At 35.6% G+C, this 22,627-nt stretch overlaps 4 protein-coding genes across 11 annotated transcripts; 1 reads left to right on the forward strand and 3 right to left on the reverse strand.

Annotated features, from left to right (window-relative positions):
• Positions 1-94: 94 nt before the first annotated feature.
• On the reverse strand, positions 95-877 carry LOC113299932. The gene is made up of 3 exons (XM_026549060.1): positions 764-877; positions 521-673; positions 95-414 (listed from the first exon to the last, which is right to left on the reverse strand). Exons 1-3 carry the CDS (start codon positions 830-832, stop codon positions 265-267), a joined length of 372 nt encoding a protein of 123 aa, XP_026404845.1. The 5' UTR covers positions 833-877; the 3' UTR covers positions 95-264.
• Positions 695-1,562, reverse strand: LOC113299931 (F-box/LRR-repeat protein At4g14103-like). The gene is made up of 2 exons (XM_026549059.1): positions 1,101-1,562; positions 695-935 (listed from the first exon to the last, which is right to left on the reverse strand). The coding sequence occupies exons 1-2, from the start codon at positions 1,537-1,539 to the stop codon at positions 913-915; spliced, it is 462 nt and encodes a 153-aa protein (XP_026404844.1). The 5' UTR covers positions 1,540-1,562; the 3' UTR covers positions 695-912.
• On the forward strand, positions 1,456-15,194 carry LOC113299929 (probable leucine-rich repeat receptor-like serine/threonine-protein kinase At3g14840). 8 transcript variants are annotated; one of them, XM_026549051.1, is made up of 30 exons: positions 1,456-1,588; positions 3,029-3,444; positions 4,160-4,442; positions 5,105-5,325; positions 5,417-5,515; positions 5,816-6,650; positions 7,180-7,326; positions 7,449-7,587; positions 8,266-8,337; positions 8,463-8,531; positions 8,643-8,714; positions 8,786-8,857; positions 8,952-9,023; positions 9,125-9,196; positions 9,293-9,364; positions 9,602-9,673; positions 9,795-9,866; positions 10,914-10,985; positions 11,087-11,152; positions 11,578-11,640; positions 11,737-11,772; positions 11,881-11,927; positions 12,010-12,395; positions 12,477-12,675; positions 12,835-12,984; positions 13,531-13,649; positions 13,741-13,951; positions 14,031-14,268; positions 14,376-14,526; positions 14,642-15,194. In XM_026549051.1, exons 7-30 carry the CDS (start codon positions 7,191-7,193, stop codon positions 15,008-15,010), a joined length of 3,027 nt encoding a protein of 1,008 aa, XP_026404836.1. In that variant the 5' UTR covers positions 1,456-1,588; positions 3,029-3,444; positions 4,160-4,442; positions 5,105-5,325; positions 5,417-5,515; positions 5,816-6,650; positions 7,180-7,190; the 3' UTR covers positions 15,011-15,194. The 8 variants fall into 8 exon arrangements, 7 of the variants coding, with proteins under 7 accessions (XP_026404836.1, XP_026404839.1, XP_026404837.1 ...); XM_026549054.1 differs by lacking the exon at positions 3,029-3,444 and having other exon boundaries at positions 1,472-1,588; XR_003335266.1 differs by lacking the exon at positions 1,456-1,588 and having other exon boundaries at positions 2,754-3,444; positions 14,031-14,261; positions 14,642-14,919.
• A 512-nt stretch (positions 15,195-15,706) lies between these two features.
• Positions 15,707-17,355, reverse strand: LOC113299934 (F-box/FBD/LRR-repeat protein At3g26920-like). Its single transcript, XM_026549061.1, has 3 exons — positions 16,795-17,355; positions 16,539-16,688; positions 15,707-16,386 (listed from the first exon to the last, which is right to left on the reverse strand). Exons 1-3 carry the CDS (start codon positions 16,891-16,893, stop codon positions 16,069-16,071), a joined length of 567 nt encoding a protein of 188 aa, XP_026404846.1. The 5' UTR covers positions 16,894-17,355; the 3' UTR covers positions 15,707-16,068.
• Positions 17,356-22,627: the final 5,272 nt, after the last annotated feature.

Consider the following 22,627-nt stretch of genomic DNA (forward strand, 5'->3'; position numbering starts at 1 on the left):
TCACTTCAAGCTGGGAAAGCAAAAAATGCTGGTCTGGCATCTTTTTTTTTTTGAATGAACATAAATTAGGTAAAATCTGGAGAAAAGTTGCTGAATAAAAGAGAGAGATGCATTCTACAGATTTTAAATAAGCAAAAAATAAGCATCCAGATAACCAAACTGCAGTGTGAGAATCAATTATAGCCTAATCTATCAACCTGATTACATTCACACACAGTGGATACTAGTGCATATCTGATATGAACGGTTTCGATAAGAATGTGGCTAGCTCGATAAAAATAGTTGAACCAGATCCAGCTCTCTCACTTGCCCTTCAAAGTACTGAAATTTGATCGCCTCGAGGTTCGTCAACAAACAATGAGGCACTACGTCCAATGTCAAAGGGCCCTCATCAACTTTACCACGACAACAAACCTACATATTAATACATATCAGAGACGTTTTATCTATTTTACACAAATTAACGGCATGATAAAAACAACACAAAACAAAAGATTTTAAGAAGTTGGTGTATTCTTACCCCACCAAAGACGAGTGACTCCAAATATGGTGAGAATTGTGAAAAGGTGAATAATGATTTAGCTTGCTCAGTCTTGATGAAAGACACTTCCAAAGTGATCAAATTATTGAAGGTAGAAAAACTTGTAGATAGATCATCTTCCAGCTCAAGTTTCTAATAAAGATACAGAGAAACAACTTACCCCAACTTGCTAGAAAAAAATAATCAGCCAATAAAGGTAACTCCCAAAATACGCAACCATACCTCAAATATATCAGCTGATAACATCAATCGGGACACCTGGCTTAGCATACATGTGGCATATATCTGCATCCACTAGTGACGGAAAGCTCTCCACCACTAAATGTTGTGATATACCATCATTGATTGTGATGGACATTAGATTTGGTGCATCAATCATGATTTTGGTATCCGCCTTACAAATATTCAAAGAATTAAAGAAGGTTAATGATTTCAGTGCAGCCGATATGATATTCAAATGATTCAACAAACAATATTTCAAACACAATTCTTCAAGAATAAAGCTGAAGTATTTTAAGTCTTGGAAAGGATACTAATTGTGGAAGATTAAGATGCTGACCACCATAAAGATCAATGTCTAACAAAGTCGGTGATTCACAAGTGTAAAGGTCGACAGGGATAATATCCGCTCCTTCAGCGTCCCTACTGACGATGAGCTCTTCAACTCCACACTTAACGGCCATAGTAATCCAAGCCTTTATCCGCTGGTCATCAAAGTACTTACCGTGACAGGTGATACAGAATTTCTTACGAAGAACCAATATCTTATCCACGAAATCCATGAAGCTCCTGGTAGAAGATTGTGTTTCTTCTGTATCAGGAGACTTCCATTCGCGAAAATCAAGCACATGAAGAGATATCCAGAGATTCCTCCATTCTTTAGACAAAATTGTTGTTGAAACAACACATTTGGTAGGAAGCAAAGAGAGAATGTGATGAATTAGGTGTTCAGGCAACCTGTGGATCCTATCCTCTCCTCCCACACCCTCCTCCTCCATGTTGTTTCTAAAAGTAACCAAGATTGGCTCATTTAAAGTCAGAATACAGGTAATTAATCACGTTCAAACACATACACACATGCTTCATAAACATTAGAGAAATCAGTAGAAATATGATATAAGTGTTTGTTAGTATTTCCTGTTATCAATTCTGTTTCACTATCCCCCGTCAATCACGGGGGTGGTGTTGTCGTCCTACGAAACAACCAAGAACAACTTTACAGTAAAAAGGATAATGCCCAACAAGTGTTTCCGGTAAACTAGAAAAACATTAAGCAAATAGAATAAAAGGGCATGTCAAGTTAGCTCCAACTGCTAAATCTAGACAGACACTAAAAATTAAAGTACTTGGGATTGAACTTAAAACAGTTTTATCAGTAAAGCATTCTAAATTTAACCCATAGGAACCAAGTTATGCCGCTCTTTAAAATAATTTCAATTTAACTAAGATTCAGCTTTGAAACCCCAAAGATGATACGATTGTTATCTTTCATTTTCAACAACACAAATGCACATTTGTTAAGAAGGTTATTATTGGGGCGTCACACTCCAATAAAGGGGCTTCACTTGGATTCTTAATGTCCAAAAAAATGGTTGTGGGATATCCTATACATATACAAAATGTCTAGATTATCCTTTAACTAGAAGTGATTTTATGTTCAGGCTTGGATTAATTCCAACCGAAGAATTTTATTTGCATGTAATTTTACGTCCAGGTTTGGATTAGTTCCAACCGTGGAAGCTCATTTTACGTCCAGGTTTCTTTTAATTCCAACCGTAGAATTCGATTTTACGTCCAGTTTTCTTTTAATTTCAACCGTAGAAAGTGATTTTGCGTCCAGGTTTGGATTATTTCCAACCGTAGAAGTGATTTTACGTCTAGGTTTGGATTAATTTCAACCGTAGAATTTTATATGTATGTAGTTTTACGTCCAGGTTTGAATTAGTTTCAACCGTAGAAGCTCATTTTACATCCAAGTTCCTTTTAATTCCAACCGTATAAGTGATTTTATGTCTAGGTTTGAAATATTTCCAACCGTATAAGTGATTTTACGTTTAGATTTGGATTATTTCCAACCGTAAAAGTTTATTTTACGGTCAATTTTTCTTCCCACAAAAATTTTGCCCCAGAATTCACTAAGTATACAACAAAATTCATTAATTTAATTTTTATCTAATTAAATTAAGTTAAAATTAACTAAATAAGGGTTGTTTAGTTACAAAATTATTTGAGATAAGGGGTTTTTGATATTACTTACGGGTGATCCGTTTTTGTCCTATTAGGTGACGCCCCTCTAATGGAATGTGACCCGTAATAATAGCCTTGTTTGGTAACAAAAAATCAAGGAAAACCCTAAAATGCCAATAGAAAAAACCAAATTGAAAACTAAAAGAAAACAAAAACAGAAATCAAATTAGGGGAAGAAATTAAAGGTTGAATCCCTATCTATCAATGTAGAATCAAATTGAAATTTACCTGTTCAAACAGTGGAATCGAATCAGGGGGGAGAAGAGAAAAGTGAAGAAGCTTCAAGGAGGCTCTTCTCAGGGTTTTAAGTTTTAACAAGTCTGATGACGATTAAGCCGAGAGAGAGTGTGTATTTGCAGAGAGACTATTTGGTAGAAAGAAAGAAAGACATATTTACCCTCGAGTCCGGTGAATTTTCTCCTACGGTATTATGTTACAGCGGGCAGGCACCCTCCTTGACCCCCCGAGCCCGAGGCAAAGAGTCGTATCATTTCCGTAGAGAGAGAAATCAGGAGTAATCCGATTTCTCTGAAACCAAAATCAGAATTCAGGCATTCTCATCATCATTGAAAGGTTCAATTTGAAATGAAAATCTTAGAATTGAACAACGGTTCAAGAGACAGCGTATGTGCAGTGCTCAGTTTCAACTTAAACTAGTAAGAACCTCCTCCTCATCTCTTTTCAGCTCCATTCATTGTTGACCTAATTTGATCCTGAAATTGCATTTTTCTGCATTACTTAAAATCTGTGGTTTTTTTCTTTGTGTATTATTCACATTTTAGGGTTCAACTAGGATAGTGTTAGAGACAACAGGATTTTTATAGGGACTAATTCGCCCAATTGTTATTAGCTTAGACTCTCTTTTGCATTTTTGATTTAAGCTGTGGATGGCCTAAGCAATTTATAATGGAAAAGGGTACCATGTAAATCAAGTCTTTCTATGAATACTATGTAACTTGTAATCCGAATTAGGACATATTTAATGGAAGAAACCAATTTATTTATAAATTGAAGTTGCATAGAGACAACAGGCTTTCTGCAGGGATTAATTGAAGTTATTAGCTTAATAGTCTCTCTTTTGCGTCTTTGATTTAAGCTGCAATTCTCTTAACAGAATCGAAATCTTGGATCCTAACATACTTAATGGAACAAACCACTTTGTTGTTCTCCAGTCTCTCTGTCTCCCATTAGATAGCCTGAACTGGTAATTTGTGTGGAAACCAAGCTAGGCTTTTACAGTTCAAAATCTCAATTGAAGCTTAAAGTGGGATAGTTCTGGAAGCTACTCAGAAGCCTAAATTCTTGGTTATTAGTGGTACATTTTTTTCTTTGCTATTTATACGAAAGTGTCTTTCTTTCTTTCTGGTGCAGGTACTTTTAAGAATTAAACAACACTACATTAACACTCCTCTGTCAGCCACTAGAGCTGCTTAATTGGGGCTTTAAATTAAATGGGAGTTGTGCTTGTGGGTTCAAGGGTACAACTCCAGTTACCTAGAGACGTGGTGCGAGCTAAGAATTTGGAGGACAAAGTTGGCGGTTGAGCAGACCAAGCTTTAAAACTGATGGTGGTGGTGGTTGGGTAATGAAGTAGAAGAACCAATAATGAAGCTAGTAAAAGCTTAAGTTGAACACACTGCACAAGGCAAAACAGGTTAGTAAAAGCTTAAGTTGGCCATATTGATGCAAGCAATGATCAAATGTAATTAATATATGTTATTTGGAAGGAAAAAAAAATCACTTCTCATTCACATCAAGATCGCAGAGAAAAGTCTTTGTCCAAAAACTTGGACACAATAAAATGTCAGACTAAGTGTTCACCATAAACTTTTGTTACAAAATAAAAGATCTCCTCCTTCAGGAAGTGTTGCTGCTTTAGATAATTGGAACATGGTTTATGCAGTGCAGGGTATGCTGATTCATTTATGACCTACTTTGATTGCTTGTTATTATCCTGCATTCTTCAGCATTACTTAAACCAGTGGTTTTGTTTGTGTATTATTGGCATTTTACAGTTCAACTAAGATAGTTATGATCAGTCAAGATGGAATCACAAGCCTAATAAAAGTTGTATAAAGAGAACAGGCTTTCTATAGATTAATTTACGACTTAGAGCCTGGGTACCATAGAAAGAATAGAGCTAGAGTGAACAAGTGGAAAAGAAAGAATCATGTGAAATATTGCATATACATTGCTGTAGCTTTTAGTGTGTATAATCTGCTGTTGCATTTTAGATTTCGTGTAACTTCATCTACGTAACATTTTATATGTGCTTATAACCCACCATTTGTCGCTCACCAAGCTGATCTTGTTCAGCGTGTTTCAGGTGGTATTGTTCTTGCACCCGAAGGAATCAATGGGAGCATTTGTGGGATAAGAGAATCGGTGATAACAGTTCTTGGTTTCAGATATATACAAGCTAATGACCAGTTCAAAGATCAAAGACAGATCGAATCTCTAGCGAGTCCCTAGGAAAAAGACATCCATCCTGGACACGTTTTCAATGGGATCACGTGCGAATCAATGTGAAGAAAGAGGTACTGACATACAACCCATTTACCCTTTTTTCCTTTTCAAAAAAGTTTTATTTGGTTGACATCTTATCATCTGACATATCTGTTTGTCCAGATAGGCTCTCATGGAATGTCATCAGTGTCAACCCTTCGAAAGAGTTGGAAAGTATGTAGATTAACCCAGAAACTGTGAATGATTGCTTAGCATAACAAGGTATTTTTTGATTTCGGTTGGATTAAATTTTCTTATGTTTTGAATGCTGATACTGAAATTTATGCAGCTTTTGAGAAGTGTTAGTGAATTTAGTGCTAGTTTGATCAGATCTGATTGTTTGATACTTTTGTAAAGAAATGGAATTTTTTGTGTAGTAAATTGGTTCTTTTTTGTTAGGTTTGAAGATTGTTAGTGGAAGCAAACATTGTTTGCAGATGGATTTTGTGAGGTTACGGGTTAATATGATTGAGATCTGATTAGAGTTTTTTTTTTTTTTTTTTTGATGTTTTGATTTTGTAGATGGAGAAATCTTGTAGTTTGTTGATTCATTTCAAAAAGGGAACACCAGCACTAGCTAATGAAATCAAAGAAGCATCAGCAGGAAACGATGTTGTTGCAATGGTCGAAGCAATGAAAAAAGCAGTAATATGAATGTGCTGGAACCCTTTTTCATTTTCATCTGCACCAACGGCTATCAGGGCTGCTGCCAACTTCTACAATCTGAAAGTGATAACAGTGTCAAGCTTATTGTGCTTGATCGATGGAATGAGCTCAAAACTTCTCACATAGAGCTTATGGTTGATATGATAGTGGATGTGCTTAAGGCACTTGCAAGCCCTAATCTTAGGGTTGCAATTACTAGGCCCTCAGACACATTTTACCAGATACGTGCGCAAGTTTTTTGTGTTCTTGTGCTCTCTGGATCACTGAAGAGTACTGTCTCCCGCTCTCTGAAGTTGAGAGTGGGCTTGCTACCAGTAAGCAATGTCTAGGGGACCTGCCTTTTTTCGCAGTGAATGAAGAAGGAAATGGCGCAGATACTTCAAAAGTAAATTCCATCACTGTACTTTCTAGGATACCTGGAATTCTTGCTGATGGTACCTATGCTACTCAGAGTGCTGCCTCGGGAACTGCCATATCTCCTCCTACTCATTTGACCAAATAAGTTGCACATATTGATAAAAAATCAAGAGAACAATATGAAATGAGAATCAAGAGTCAAGTTCAGGTTATAGAAGAAGTATGACCACATGAAGCATTGCACAACAAGTATTTTTGGTTGAAGAGGCAGCGTATATTTGGTGCCCAGTTTCAACTCCAGTTTTCTCTCAAGACTCGTTTGGATCTTAAACAGGTAATCCTCTTATATCTTTTCAGCTCCATTCATTTATGACCTCATTTGATTTCTTCACCATTATTTAAATCGGTAGCTTTGTTCGTCTATTATCGACATTTTAGGGTTCAACTGACATAGTTTTAGTTAGCCAAGATGAAATAGGGCTGGGAATCAAAGTTGTATGGAGAGAACAGGCTTTTTATAGACTAATTCATCCAATTATTATTAGCTGAAAATCTCTTTTGTGTTTTGATGTAAGCTGTAGTTCTGTCACCGGAACCGGTAATCATAGAAATCTTGGATTCAAGGACTTGATTTGAAACTTGGTTCTTGAGATAGACAGGACTGAGTGAAGTGTTATTAATTGTATTCTGAGTCTTCTGACCCTTTTTGAGTGGAATTGCATATGTGAGAGCCAATGACTTTGACTTGTTCAATTTGTAACCGCGGCTGCGTATAGCATACTGTACATTATAACACCTAACATTATTCATGAGTTAGTTCATCATGGTCATCAGATCTTTGATTTCCTTCTTTCTACCATAAGCTTGCCAACTCATGATGGAGGTTATTGGAGGATCGTCATCAGTTCATCATGGTTGTATGCTTTACTTTTATGTTTCTGTGGTGTTGTTGATTATTGGATGTGGTTTCTTTGATCTTGCTCTTTCTCAGCGGTTACCAGATGTCGAAGGTACACATATGACTTCTTTTTCTCTACAAACAGATACTTTCAGTTACACTTGTTAAGTAAGAACATCAACATAGTAATAGTATTATGCATGGACGCTAATTAATTAATCTCTACATCTACAGTCAAGGCTCTAACAGAAATAGCAAAGACGTTAGGAAAGCAAGGCTGGGACTTTGCTAAATTGGATCCATGTAATGCTACCGAGGGTATTAACTGTACTTGCACTTTCTCTGGCAACACTGTCTGCCATGTTACAGGAATGTAAGTTTGATCACTAAAAAGAACAGCACATGACTTAGTTTTTGTGACACAATTATACATCCACACCCAAGTTTTACACAATGATGTTGGTGTGATTGGTTATACTAACTGTCCAAAACCCAATGTATAAACTATAGACTAACCCTTGTGGGCTTATTATCCTTAGATTTGTTTTTCCAATGCATTTTAGAACAAGAACTACGGGAAGTAGTAGCTCCTCCATATTGAAGTAGTTTGACCAAAAAGATGCTAATATTGGAGGAGTAACTCCTCTAAAAATCCCTATTGAATTTGATTTCTACATGAATGCTGTCTCACCTTCTTTCTTTTCTTTCTGGTCCTTTTCTAGCCTAGACTCTCTTTTTTTTTTTTTTTTTCCTTTTTTTCAATACTCAATCGCTATAGTACCCAAACTAAACTTTAACCTCTTAACTATTTGGCTTTGAATGAGATAGTGTTAACCCATAGGCCTTGCTCTCAGCGTCGCCAAATAGTGCCTCTTTTTCCGCAGATTTTTGGGGTTCCCTGAATACCAGCACCACCACAGGTGTTGCCTATAGTTAGGGGCTTCCTGTGAATAGGTTTAACCGCTTAACAGGCTTTGAATTTAAGCTAGTGTACCTCTTGTTTTTATACACTGATTTGAAATGCTTTAATTTTTTGGGTTGGCTTGTGTAGAGTGCTTAATGAACAGAGCTTACCGGGCACATTACCTCCAGAGCTTGTCAAGCTTCCTTACCTCCAAGTAATGTAAGACTGATCAACACTTTGGTCTTCTCTATCGCTTCATTAAAATACCACTGTATTAGGCTTTCTAATTTCTCAACTGATATAATTACAACCTTCTTTTTTTTTTTTTTGTTTTATTTCTTTAGTAACCTTGACCGTAACTACCTCAATGGTTCAATCCCGCTAGTATGGGGTTCTATGAAGTTGGTGACCATGTAAGAATATATATACTCACTCTATTCTCCCGTAAGAATAACAAAATTTTCAAATCAGTTGTTATGTTCCAACATTAATAGTCTAATAGAGAGTGAAACAAATAAATGCAGCTCTCTCTTTGGGAATCAATTATCTGGCCAACTCCCTGAAGAGATAGGAAATATCACTACTCTAAAAAATTTGTAAGTTCTCTTGTTGATTGCATCTTGTGCATTCAATATTTAATTATTGTTTCCTGATGTTTACTTTTTAGAGTTTTGGAAACCAATCAACTCTCCGGGCATCTTCCTAAAAAGCTCGGAGATATCGTAGGCATAAACCGCATGTAAGTATTTTAATGCATATTGTTGTTCACTTTCTTGAAATTTCACAACTCCAGAGGAATTTGTATTTTAGCTCTTTGCTCTTTGTAATTGTAGATTGCTTAGCTCGAATAATTTTACTGGGGAAGTGCCACAAACTTTTTATAAGTTAACAAACCTGACAACCTTGTAAGATTCATAAGTATGAGAGGTATCTTCATTTAATTGATTGAACACCTTTTGCATATATAGTTTATATATATATAATGGCATTTGGAATTGTGATGCAGCCGAATAAGTGACAATCAGTTCACCGGAAAGATACCTGGCTTTATAAAGAATTGGACCAACCTTACAAGGCTGTGAGATTTTCCACCTATTGAGTTAGTTTATCTATGATCGACTACTTCTCTTTGTTCTCGCTTTATCATTTCTAATATCTTTAATAATACTTGCAGAGAGATTCAAGCAAGTGGTTTGGAAGGACCAATTCCGTCCGACATCTTTGCCTTGGAGAAATTATCAACTTTGTTAGTTATTTTAAGACTTTTTTATTTTATTTTTCTGAGATGTTGTCGGCCTGCTTTTTCTTGGTATCGAGTAGTTCATGCATAAATTAGGAAAAATGTGAAAACCTTCATCTATTAAGGAACTAAAAATAAACCCTCAAGTTTCAACTAAACAAGAACCGAGGGAGTATTAAGTTTATCTAGCAGTACCACTATCACCAGGTTGTTTTAAATGTCTTACTCAACATCTTAATGCAGGAGGATTAGTGACTTAAACGGTGAAAATGGTCCTTTCCCACCACTTGGTAACTTGAAAAGGCTGAACATACTGTGAGTTGAATATGTTGATTATTCCATTTATATGTACTTCTTTCGTTTTTATTTTACTTACCATAAACATAAATCAGTCATATCTTATGATCAATATTTTCTTTTATCTGGTTGTGTTTAGTATTTTAAGGAGTTGCAATATTAACGGAACACTTCCGACTTACTTTGGCAGTATGGAAAGGCTCAAGTCCTTGTGAGTTCACTTACCTTTTCTTTACTTTTCCTTTAACAATGAAATAATAGTAAACTCTTGTTTGTTGGTTTGAGTGTCTACCAGCCGACCGTGTCTGAGAAAAGAAAACTATTGATAGAAATCAATTTTTTTCAATTTTTTTTGACAGAAAAGGTTAAGATTTTATTAAGTAGAAAAAAAAAGAAAAACGAAGGAAAATGCACAGTTAAGTACAGCAATATGAAGTAACAAAAGGTAAAATCATAGAAATACCAAAAAGAATAAAAGCAGCTGTCCCAAACCAACTAACAAAAGCCAACAACCCCTACAGCTACAGGACCAACTCGTATATTTTTTCTTGGCAAGAATGGGCTTCCAACTCAAAACTAATTGACAATGAGTCAATGACCAGAGTGGCCCTTTCATGTTACATTTTGTATTTAGGCTAGAGGTTTGGTCTGTGTGGGACTTTAATTAATCCCCAACATAATTTAGCTAAGTTTCAGACAACATTTTGGGTTTGTGTAACTGATTCTTTAAAAGCCTATTGGTGACGGCACAACTTTCTGGTAGTAACTACAAGCTTAGAGCATCTGCAACGGATCCTCATGATCTTTCCTATATATGTGGATGCTTACTAATAACATCCTTCGCTGATTTGTAATCAGATTTTTCTTAACTTTAGAAAGTCCCAAAAAACTATCTCCTACGGTATAATTTTGAGAGAAAGTGGTAGTACAGTTGCCATGCCTTAGCTGGGAAGTGGTTTTATTTTTGGAAAACACAGATGTTATTGATGACATGGATTGTTTAAATTCTCTAAGAGATCCTCTGGAACAAGAGGATGAGCTAGAGGATGTATATTCAAATATATCACGAACGCATCGTTTTCACATTCTTTCTTTAAGTTTCCGTTGGAGATAAATTTTAGAAAAAGTAGAATAAATCCTATGTCGCCAAAAATAAATCTGGAAATTGAGGACACAATTCATTGTCAATATACATTACTGTTTCATTACTGTTTTCTTCTAACGCTCTTTATTGCTGTATTGTTGCCTCTCTTTGCAGAGATCTCAGCTTTAACAAACTTTCAGGAGAAATTCCGAACAACTTCATCAATCCTTCTGCAGTTTTTTTTCTGTAAGAGATTTTATTTTTTTATTAAATTCTCAATTCTTCTCACAAAATAAAATAATTATGGGGATATAAAATATGCATGCAATGAATTGACTTCCAATTAGGTACTTAACCGGAAACTTGCTGACTGGGCCTCTACCGAGTTGGATGCTTGGAAAAGTAAAGAGTATGTAAGTTCCATTTCCTTGATGCTTAATCATTTGAGTTCATATTGGCGGCCATTTTATATGTTCACATTTTAACGTGTGTCTACATAGTCAACAGGTATATATATTCTGCCGATGGAAATACTAGTTGCATCTTTTCCTGTATTTTCAACTAGAAATTCCTCTAGTACTGTTCTTCCGGCGGTTATAGGTCAACAAAAAGTTGTTGATGTGTATGACTTTTACACTTTTTTCTTTTTTTTTTCTATTAGGAATTTAGCGCTGACGAGTTTCGAAACCCCAATAATTTTACCACTGCACCTCACACCAGCTTTCTAAGTTTTGACTTACTTTTACACTAATGCAGTGTTGTAACAAAGTCTCGTGTGTGGATTAGCATATACGAAACATTTTATAACCTTATTATATGTTTCACTCTTCACATATAGTGATCTTTCATACAACAATTTCACATTGGAGAACTCGTGGGGTTGTCAACTGAACCGTACTATGTAAGAAAAATTTCTATCACATACTTTTTGCACTTAGCTGGATTATTTAATTGAACATACTTTTGAGGGATTTTTTTTTTAAAATTTATTGGACAGAAATTTATTTGGAAGCTCTTCCATAAGAAACAACTCGTAAGTTTTCATTCATTCTTTCCAAGAAATTTGCATTATCAATAAATAGAAATGATCTCGCAATCTTAACATGCTCTCTCAAACATTGTGTTGTTTGCATAAATGAAGGAATGGCGTACCAAAATGCTTGAAGACCCTTGTTTGTGATCAACCGGGTAGTTAAATACAAATCACTTGAAACATTAAGAACATAAGACATTGTTGGTTATGTTCACATTTTTGTATACGCTTTTCCAGATCGTCATGCGTTCAATATCAACTGCGGTGGAGAAAGTTTTCGTATGAATGGAAGTAATGATGGCAACTACGATGCCGATCAGAGTGCAGAGGGCTCTTCAAACTTTTACCACCACGGAACTAACAATTGGGCATTAAGTACCACTGGTGATTTCATGGACAATGATGACGATGGTGACAGTCTTATAGCTGGAATTCCAAAATCATCTCTCTCGGGTTCAGAATTATACATGACAGCGCGCAAATCTCCTCTATCTCTAACTTATTATGGGTTTTGTTTGATCAATGGGAATTATACTGTGAACCTCCACTTTGCTGAGATAGAATTCCCAAATGATAAATCACAAGACAGTCTTGGGAGGCGTGTATTTGATGTCTACATTCAGGTAGCTAATACCATTCTGAAAGTTTCTTTTCCCCTTCATATAACATAAGAAATTATTTATTTAAATTGATAGCCATTGCAGGGAAAGCTTAAGTTGAAGGATTACGATATTGTGAAAGAAGCGGGTGGAGCTCGCCAGGCAGTCACTAGAACATTCAATGAGTCTGTTACTAGTAATTCCTTGGAAATTCGGTTTTACTGGGCTGGAAAAGGCACACAAAGGATCCCTGATGCCGGAATCTATGGTCCTCTTGTTTCAGCTATTTCTGTACTCAATCCTGGTACTATGTTTTTCTCTTTATTATCTATGCACCCTTTTTCTTACCTTCGCCGTACAAACAAGCTCAGATCTGCGTAGTTGCTGCATGCTTGAGTATGTGGGAACTAGCGAACCAAATGATTTGCATTTATATCTAATAATGTCGCATCTTTTTTTTTAGATTTTGTTCCTCTTCCTTCAAGCACTCGTGGAAAAAACATCTCTGTAGGTGCTGTGGCGGGAATTGTCGTTGGTGCATTATGTATCTTTTTTCTGGCAGGTGCTCTCTGGTGGAAGGTATATTTGGGGAGAAGAAATGCAATAGATAAAGGTAAAACATCTACTTTTATCTATAGTTATGCCAAAACACTAACAAAAGCCAAACACCAATGGGAATTACCATTTGAACTGTCGTACCCAAGTCATGTCTTTATCCAGTGATGAAGCCTGAATTTTTCGTCGAGGGGACAAGTATGTATAGTGAAAATAGTACTATCTTATAAAATGGCGGCCTCAAGCTGCGAAATTTGTTTAGGTGTTTTCTTCCTTTTATTTGCTGGTTGTAAAATGTTTTAATTTAAAATCTGTGACATTGTCTATTTTGTTTCCACAAAATTTTGATAGTTATGTAGGATCTTACACTATCCAAGCTTATTAATAGCATTTTCTGAAACAATTTATGATATTTAGCTAGAAACTTATACAACTAGGACTAACCTATCAAAATATGAGGGGACAATTTTAGAAAAACCTAATTATCTAAGCCCAATTTAGTCACTGAGGACTTTATCGGTATCATTTGTTTTGTGTATCTTCTCTTTAACTCCATAGACACTTAACGATGAACTTTTCTTCTGTACTGATTTGTATTTGATAGAACTAAGAGGTTTGGACCTAAACACTAATTCCTTCACGTTGAGGCAAATAAAAGCTGCAACAAACAACTTTGCTGCAGAAAACAAGATTGGTGAAGGTGGTTTTGGACCTGTTTATAAGGTAAAGGTATCTACATCCAGAGCTTTGGTCGTACTCCCATCATCTAGCTACCAGTGATATACTTACATGGATCTCTTATTAACAAATGCAGGGATATCTGTTAGATGGTACTATAATTGCTGTTAAACAACTATCTGCCAAATCTAAGCAAGGAAATCGTGAATTTATAAACGAGATAGGCATGATTTCTGGCCTACGACACCCTAATCTTGCAAAGCTTTATGGATGCTGTATTGAAAGAAATCAGTTGCTTCTTATTTATGAATACATGGAAAATAATTGCCTTTCCCGTGCATTGTTTGGTGAGTACTTTAGCACATTTTGTTTTCTAATATCTTCTATGCTGCATTTAATGCATTTTTGGTTGATTGCATATTATAGAAGAAGAAAAGGTCCAACTGAAGCTTGATTGGCCAACAAGGCAGAAGATTTGTATAGGAATAGCCAGAGGCCTAACTTATCTGCACGAAGAATCAAGGCTGAAGATTGTTCACAGAGATATCAAGGGTACTAACGTGCTTCTTGACAAGGATCTTAACCCAAAGATTTCTGACTTTGGTCTGGCAAAACTGGATGAGGAAGATGACACGCATATCAGCACTCGAATTGCAGGTACTCGGTAAGTTTGCATCATTTCGTCATTTGATTTTTGATTGCTAAACACTAGAAGTCCAGTTTGCTTTATCCTAGTTAAACATATATGGGTGTGTAATCTGTGCTTTTCAGTGGTTACATGGCACCAGAGTATGCATTGAGAGGCTATCTGACAGATAAAGCAGACGTTTACAGTTTTGGAGTTGTTGCGTTAGAAATTGTTAGTGGGAAGAGCAATATAACCTATCGCGCAAAACAAGAGTGTTTTTATCTTCTTGATTGGGTATATTAATTATAAAATCTCTAAAGTTTTGATATTTGCTTATCAGATTATTGTGATTTGATTTCTTAAAGGGCTAAGCTTGTAATTATTTTTATCGGTATGCTCTTCTACTCAGGCTTTAATTCTCCAGGAGAATGGAAATTTGATGGAGTTGGTTGATCCGAAATTGGAGTCTGAGTTCGAGGAGGAAGAGGTTTTACGGATGATTAATATAGCTTTCATGTGCACCCACACATCTCCAATATTAAGGCCTAAGATGTCTTCAGTGGTCAGCATGCTTGAAAGTCGAACTCCTGTCGGAGAATTCATTTCGAATTCAAGAAGTGAATCTAGCAATGATTTGAATTTCAAACCGGTTAGAGATCATCATTATAGCCAAACACTGAGTATTTCTAAGGATACCCCATTCTCAGAATCCTCAACATCTGCTACTGATCTTTATCCACTCATTAACGAATCAGAGTACTGGATTAACAGAGATTAGAGAAGTTTTACAACCTATATTATTCCAAGTCATCGTATAATAAGAGTTGATGGAGTTTACAGATGTGTTTAAATGTATAAAATGCCTATTCGGAGTTTATCTGTATTATGTCCAACTTTTCAGTTTCCGCCTTGAATTATAAATAATAATCTGTCTACTGTGTTGGAGGATTTTCATAAAATTACATATATCAGTACTATCGTGGAACTAAGTTTCCGTTGGTGCTACTGCAAAAATAAGGTACAGTGCTGGCAAGTGGCAACCAATACTCATATTTACTATGCAGGAAAAACTATTCCTTGGGGGGATCATGAGAGAAACTTGCACTCAAGTCCTTGAAGGAGCAATACGGTAAAATTGTTGTAATAAACGTCTGTAGCTGGACCTGTTTCAAAGGATTCTAGTCAATTGGAAAGCAAAATGATATATTTACGTTTTATATTTGCATCATACTTGCCAAAAAGCTGGGAAAAAGCAAATCTGGCAAAATCTGGAGAAAAGCTGCTGAAAAAAGAGAAATATGCATTCTACAGATTTCATATAAGCAAATAAGCATCCAGATTCTAAACCGCATAGTAAATAACTCTGAGAATCAATTACAGCCTAACCTTTCAAGTCTCAACCTGGTTACATTCACACAATGAACAACATGACAAACAAATGACAACGGATCTTTGTGAGATGGAGTATAAACAATGAAAACAAGAGAGGGTTCCATTTTGTAAGACCGATACAGATGAAGGTTCAGGATAACAAAGACAAACAAATGGATAATGACAATTGTAAAATGAACAAGGGAAGATCAATGAGTTTTTGAGAGCAGATGAAGAAGAAAACATCGCCGCAAATTGGGATCCGATTAAATTACAAAATGATATATTCCTACTGCACTAGTAAGCTAGAAAAGTGAAAAAAGTCTGCTAATACGGCAGCCCGCAAAAGTCTGACATCGTCTTTCAAATGAACATAAAAATAAGGTAAAATCTAGAGAAAAGTTGCAGAATACAGAGAAATAAGCATTCTATAGATTTCAGATGAGCAAGCAAGCATCGAGATATCTAAAAGGAACATAACTTAATCGCACAATCTGCTGAAGCCCACTTATACTTCAATAACTGTTCCATAATCTTCTTATTGAAATCTTCAACATCCTCTGCGGTATGTTTCTTCTTGTCTGAGTTTACGAAATGATCAGATGAAATTTCAATAATCACCGTCTGCAGAACCCTTGCATTCTGCAAAAATAGTTGAACCAAATCCAACTCCTTCAGTTGCCCATTATAGTATCGAAATTTGATGGACTTGAGGTGCATCAACAAGCAACGTGGCACTCCGTCTAATGTCAAAGCTTCATCATTAACTTTATCACGACAGACCTAAATATAATGCATACCAAAGAAATTTCATCAACTTGTCACCGATTAACGACATCATAAAAAAACAAGAAAAAATGATTTCATCAACTTGATACAAATTAACGACAACATAAAAACAAGAAAAAGATGTCAAGAAATTGGTGTATTCTTACCCCATTGAAGACGAGTGACTCCAAATTTGGTGAGAACTGTAGAAAGGTGAATAATGGTTTAACTAGCTGAGTCTTGATAAAAGACACTTCCAAAGTGATCAAATTGAAGGTAGGAAACCTTGTACATAGAACACCTGCCAGCTCCAGTTTCTAATAATATAGCATACAACGCAAATCAAGTATCTAGATACAGAGAAACAACTTACCTAACTTGCTAGAAAAATATAATCAGCCAATCCAAAATAAGCAACCATACCTCAAAGACAAAATCCAATAACTTCAACAGGTTCACATTAGAGAGCTTCTCTACAAACTTCGGTATAACATCAACCTGGACACTTTCCTCAGTAAACATGCGGCTTATATCTGCATCCACTAGTGATGGAAAGCTCCCCACCACGAAATGTCGTGGTATATTTTGATAGACATTAGATTAGGTGCATCAATCATGATTTTGATATCCGACATACTACTATGCAAAGTAAAAATGAAGGTTAATGATTTCAGTGTAGATGATATGATATTCAAATGATTCAAAAAACAATGTTTCAAACACAATTCTTCACGAACAGGACCGTTAGAAAAGAGTTGTTGGATATTCCGCTGCCTGTAAACCGAAATATCTGATAGCTGAAGTATTTTAAGTCTTGGAAAAGATATAAATTGAGGAAGATTAAGATGCTGGCCACCATAAAGATCAATGTCTAACAACTTCAGTGATTCACAAGTGTAAACGTCAACAGGGATAATACCCACATTTATGCCATTCCTATTGACGATGAGCTCTTCAACTCTACACTGAATTGCTGTAGTAATCCAAGCCTTTATCCTCCGGTCATCAAAGTACTGACCGTCACATGTGAGACAGAATTTCTTAATCTCTGACATGTTACGAAATGACAACACTCTGTCCACGAAATCCATAAAGCTATAGGTAGAAGATTTGTTGCTTCAGTATCAGGAGATTTCCATTCACGAAAATCAAGAACAGGAACAGATATCCAGAGATTATTCCATCCTTTGGCCAAAACTGTTGTTGAAACAGCACATTTGGTAGGAAGCAAAGTGAGAATGTGACGAATTATGGGTTCAGGCAACCTGCTGATCCTATCCTCTCCCCCCACACCCTCCTCCTCCATTTTGTTTCTAAAAAGTAAACCAAGATTGGTTCGTTTAGAGTCAGAATACAGGAAACTAATCATGTTCAGACACATATATACATGCTTCGTAAAGATTAGTGAAATCAATAGATTATAATGACATACGGGTTTGTTTGTATTTCCTGTTATCAATTCTGATTCACTATCCCTCAACATTCATGGTGGTTATGTCCTCGTCCTATGAAGCAAGTAAGCAACCAAGAACAACTTTACAGTTAAAAGGATTTGTTGAACAAGTGTTTCTGGTAAACTAGTGAAGCACTAAGCAAACATACTAAAAGGGCACGTCCAGTTCAAAGCAGATAAGCTAAGTTTTTCCTGTCAGCTCCAACTGTTAAACCTAGACAGACACAACAAATTAACATACTTGGCATTGAACTTAAAACAGTTTTATTCAACGATTCAAGTGCAAAGTAGATTTAACCCTAAAGATGATATGATTATCTATCAGTCATTTTCAACAATACACACATTTACTATTGCCCGACAATGAAGCAACCAAGAACAACTTTACAGTAAAAAGGATATGCCCAACAAGTGTTTCTGTTAAATAAGAAAAACAGTAAGCAAATAGACTAAAAAGGGCATGTCCAGTTCAAAGCAGATAAACTGGTTATTTCCAGTTAGCTCCAACTATTAAATCTAGACAGATAGAAAACCAAAATCACTGGGAATTGAACTTAAAACAGTTGTATTCTGCGATGAGCAAATCCCGTCTAACTTTACCCATAGAAACACCTCTAATTCTACCCATCTAATCCCAAGTTATGAGCTCTTTAGTATAATTTGATTGAAGTGCAAAGTAATTTTAACTGAGATTCAGCTTTGAAACCCCAAAGATGATATGATTATCTATCAGTCATTTTCAACAACATACACATTTATCAACAAAAAATTAAGGCAAAACCCTAAATCAAATACCAATAGAAAAAACCAAATTAGAATCTAAAATTTAACCCTCAAAGAAATCAGATTAGGGAAAGAAATTAAAGGTTGAATGCGTATAAAACTAAAGTAAATCCCTAAAATAAACAAATACTGAAATCAAATTAGGGGAAGAAATTAAAGGTTGAATCCCTATCAATCTATGTAAAAATTAAATAAAAATTTACCTTTTCATACACTGGAATCAAATTACGGAGAGGGAGAAAACTGAACCGAAGCGTCAATCCACAAAGAGGCTATTCTCACTTCTCAGGGTTTTAAGTTTAAACAAGGCTGACGATGAACCCGACGGTGTGTTTCTGGGTTTTGAAAAAAGACTATTTGGTAGAAACACATTTTTACCCTTGAGCACGATGGATTATGTTTTACGGTATTATGTTAGAGCGGGACAGGCACCCACCCACCTTGGACCTTGACCCTGAGACAAGCTCTCTTTTATCTGGATAAATTGGGGCATATAGCTACATGACAAAATAGGGTCACGAACAAGTAATTTCTAGAAATCCCTTAACCACTATTTATGTTAATACCTAATATACCCTTATTAAATTAGTGATGATTAATTAAGTTAGTATTAGTTAAATTAATTAGTGTTTGAGTTTGATTATAGTGTTAGGATTAGAGTAGAAATTCATTTCCTCTTTTAAGGTTTGGAGGGAAAGAAGAAGTAGAGGGAAAAAAGAAAAAACTAGGGTTTGTGATTTTGTTAGCAAAATGAAACTTTATAGTGATGATGAAGACTCTAGTAGTGATGATGAAGTGGGTGCATCAGATTATCATGATCTCGATCCTACCGAATTGGATAATTTGTTGAATGAAGAAGAGAATGTCAACCAAATAATGCTTGAGGATATTATTCAAGCACAAGAACAATTTCGTCGGAAAGAAGAACGTGATAATCCTCTTAATAAACAGGTATGAGTTGTAACGATCTACAAACATGTATTTGCATGTCCCAATCGCCCAAAAAGGGGAAATTTTTCAAAACTTTAACCCAGAATCGGTTTATTCGATAGCACGACATAAACCGATTCTGGGCAAAAACCCCAAATTGGGTACGGCAATCGGTCTTTGTTCCTAACCACATAAACGGATTGTAGTAAGATTTTTGCAATGGCGGGTACGTGACGGAAATCGGTTTTTGTTGGTGATGTGCATAATCCGATTTCTTCACTTGAATAATCACGTAGAATACACGAAGTTGATAATCGGTTTATTTTCGTGTATACGTAATCCGATTTTGGAGAAAAAAAGTTCCAGGAGAAATGTGAATAAAAATCGGATTACATGATACGAGACGTGGTCCGATTGTGAAACTTTGAAATTTTTCGACAATTCTTTAATCGGTCTTTATAGTAGCACATATAAACCGATTTCTAATAATCGGTTTAATCGACTGTAACGTATAAACCGATTTTGAATCATCAACTTGTTGATATTTGTTGTAGATTGTTGTGGCGTTTGAAGAAGATCAGCCCAAACCCGTATCTCTGCTGGGTCATGATACCTCTGCCCACTATTTCACCTATTTGGAATGGGAAGATAGAAACGATGCAAAGCAATGGTTTATATACACAAAGCACCAACGACTATAATTTCAAATTCAAAAAATAGTCGTTAACAGTCACAATCGGATTATACGTATGCACTAATAATCTGATTCTTGATTTGTCTACAAATCTGAAAATCCACCCAGAATCGGTTTATACGTGCATTAACTTAAACCGATTGATGTTGATGTTCATCCAGAATCGGGTTATGTTGGTACACAATAAAAACCGATTGCTACCATAATCAGACTAGTATAGTGCACACATAAACCGATTCTGGGTGTATTTTCATAAAATTTGATGAGTGAATTTCAAAGATTTAGAGGTAAATCATTATAGAGTACCACTTAGAAGGAATGGACTAAAGGGATTTAACTCAATCACTTGAATTGTTTGTTTTTGAATTTTTTTTCCAAAACCCAAAATGAAATTAGATTTCAATTGTTGTTTTGGATTGATTAGGATTTAGTTTTGATGGAAATTGAAAATGAGTTTTGATTAATGATTTTTGTATTTGTTAATAAAGTGATTATGATTTTGTATTTGAATTTGTGTTAGAATAATTAAATTTTCTTTAAGGGTTAATTTAGTATTTTACCATCTTTTAGACAACCCATATCCTTCTCTTTAGGTTGGTTGAAGCAATTCATAGACCCCAATTAAGTGGCATAGGCCCCAATTTATCCAGGCTCTTTTGGCTACACGCTTGGAGAGCCGGATTCCCCGGAATCCCAATGCTCTATGCAAGTACTTGCGGCATGTTTGATACTAGAGGTAAAAGTGATGAGTACAAATATTTTTTACTTTTGAAAGATTTAATTTCTTTTACTTCCTGAAGTCTGTTCTGATTTTATATATCCAATCTAACTTCTTGATTTTTAACTTTTTGAAGTCAAAAAGTTATTCTCGAACGTGCATTTAAACATGTTATTGATGATGCTAATTCTCTTTGTACTAATAATTAGCATTAGTGGCTCATGGGTATATAAGGGTATTTATGATCTGGAGATTTGTTCAACTCCACCACCGTTAGGAAGTTCCCAATCCTATAATAATCACCAAATAAATATTTTTGATGAGCTAACGGGATGAACAAATCTGACATTCCTCTATGGAAAATCATAGCAAAATCAACAAATCTGGGTTTTTTAGGTCCCACTATTATTTCTTTTTAATATAAATTGTTTTGTAGAATAAAGTTAAAATGTAAAATATAGGTGAGATAAAATAGGATAAAAAATATTTGGGAAACAAGAATTGTACTTGGCGGTTGTGTAAGACCCGCGGGCGGTTGAGGAAGATCATCCCGCTAATTTGGTTGCTCCGTGCAAATTTAGTTGTTCACGCGGTTCTACATCAAACACGTGTCTCTTTTTCGTCCTTAATGAACAAACCAATAAATTTTTTGGTTTGTTCACTCGTTTTTCATGTTTGTTGAATCCATAGTGGGAGCAAAATGACCAAATCATGGATTTGTTCATCCACAGTAATTGCTCTTAGGAAGTGGGTAATGAGAAAAATACTCCAGTATGGATAAATAATTGGATGCCAAACTTAACTTTAACTAAAAACTTGTAAGATGAATATTGTTGGAAATAGCGTGTATAACCACAATTCATGTTATACGAAACCCTAGTTATCCTTCTTGAACACAAGGATAAATCCTCACAAGAAGTTTCCTAGAAAATAAATGAAAACAAAATAAACTAGATTTTTCCAGACTTTTTATTGGTATTGAGACCCTTGAATTTGTCATCAACTGTATCCTCGAGCTCTTCAGCGAAAATATCCTCATTGAGGAGATCACAAACATGAGATTTCATGAAAACAAGGTCAGCAGAAACCTTTTTCAACTTAGTCCTTAACATGTCTAGACCTTTTAGCGTTTCAACAAGTTCTAGTTTTGCTTCCTCAAATTGTTGAATAAAAAACATAAACAACATTAGCAGAGATCATCTATTCACGCTCAACATGTTGATGATCATATGCTAAATAACAGCTCACACCGGGAAGATCTTCGGATGATTCAACAATTTTGTCATCAACCAGAGTTCTTTTCTTTCCTCTTGTTTCAATACCACCGCAATTAAGAGCTTTTTCCATGCTTTTAAAGATTCGTGACATAGAAGACATGCTTGGTTGCGGAACTCCTTGGATGAGATTTTCTCAGTCATAAGTTGATGTATATAAGAAAGTTTGTAAAAGGGTATTATATGGGTTGGCGGTCGGTCCGTGACCTTTATAGAAGTTAGGGTTTTCGTATGGTCACAAAAGAAACATACGGGTACATTTTCATGGTACGCAAACCAGTGTCCCTATAGTGTCTTGAATACATACTTTTGAGGATAGTAAATTAGTTTTCAGAGAGCACAAAATATTTTTCAACACTGCAGTTTATCTACCTTTTCTAAGATATATTTCTGAAAACTCTTTT

Source organism: Papaver somniferum, chromosome 7 (assembly GCF_003573695.1).
Source record: "Papaver somniferum cultivar HN1 chromosome 7, ASM357369v1, whole genome shotgun sequence".
Classification (NCBI taxonomy): domain Eukaryota; kingdom Viridiplantae; phylum Streptophyta; class Magnoliopsida; order Ranunculales; family Papaveraceae; genus Papaver; species Papaver somniferum.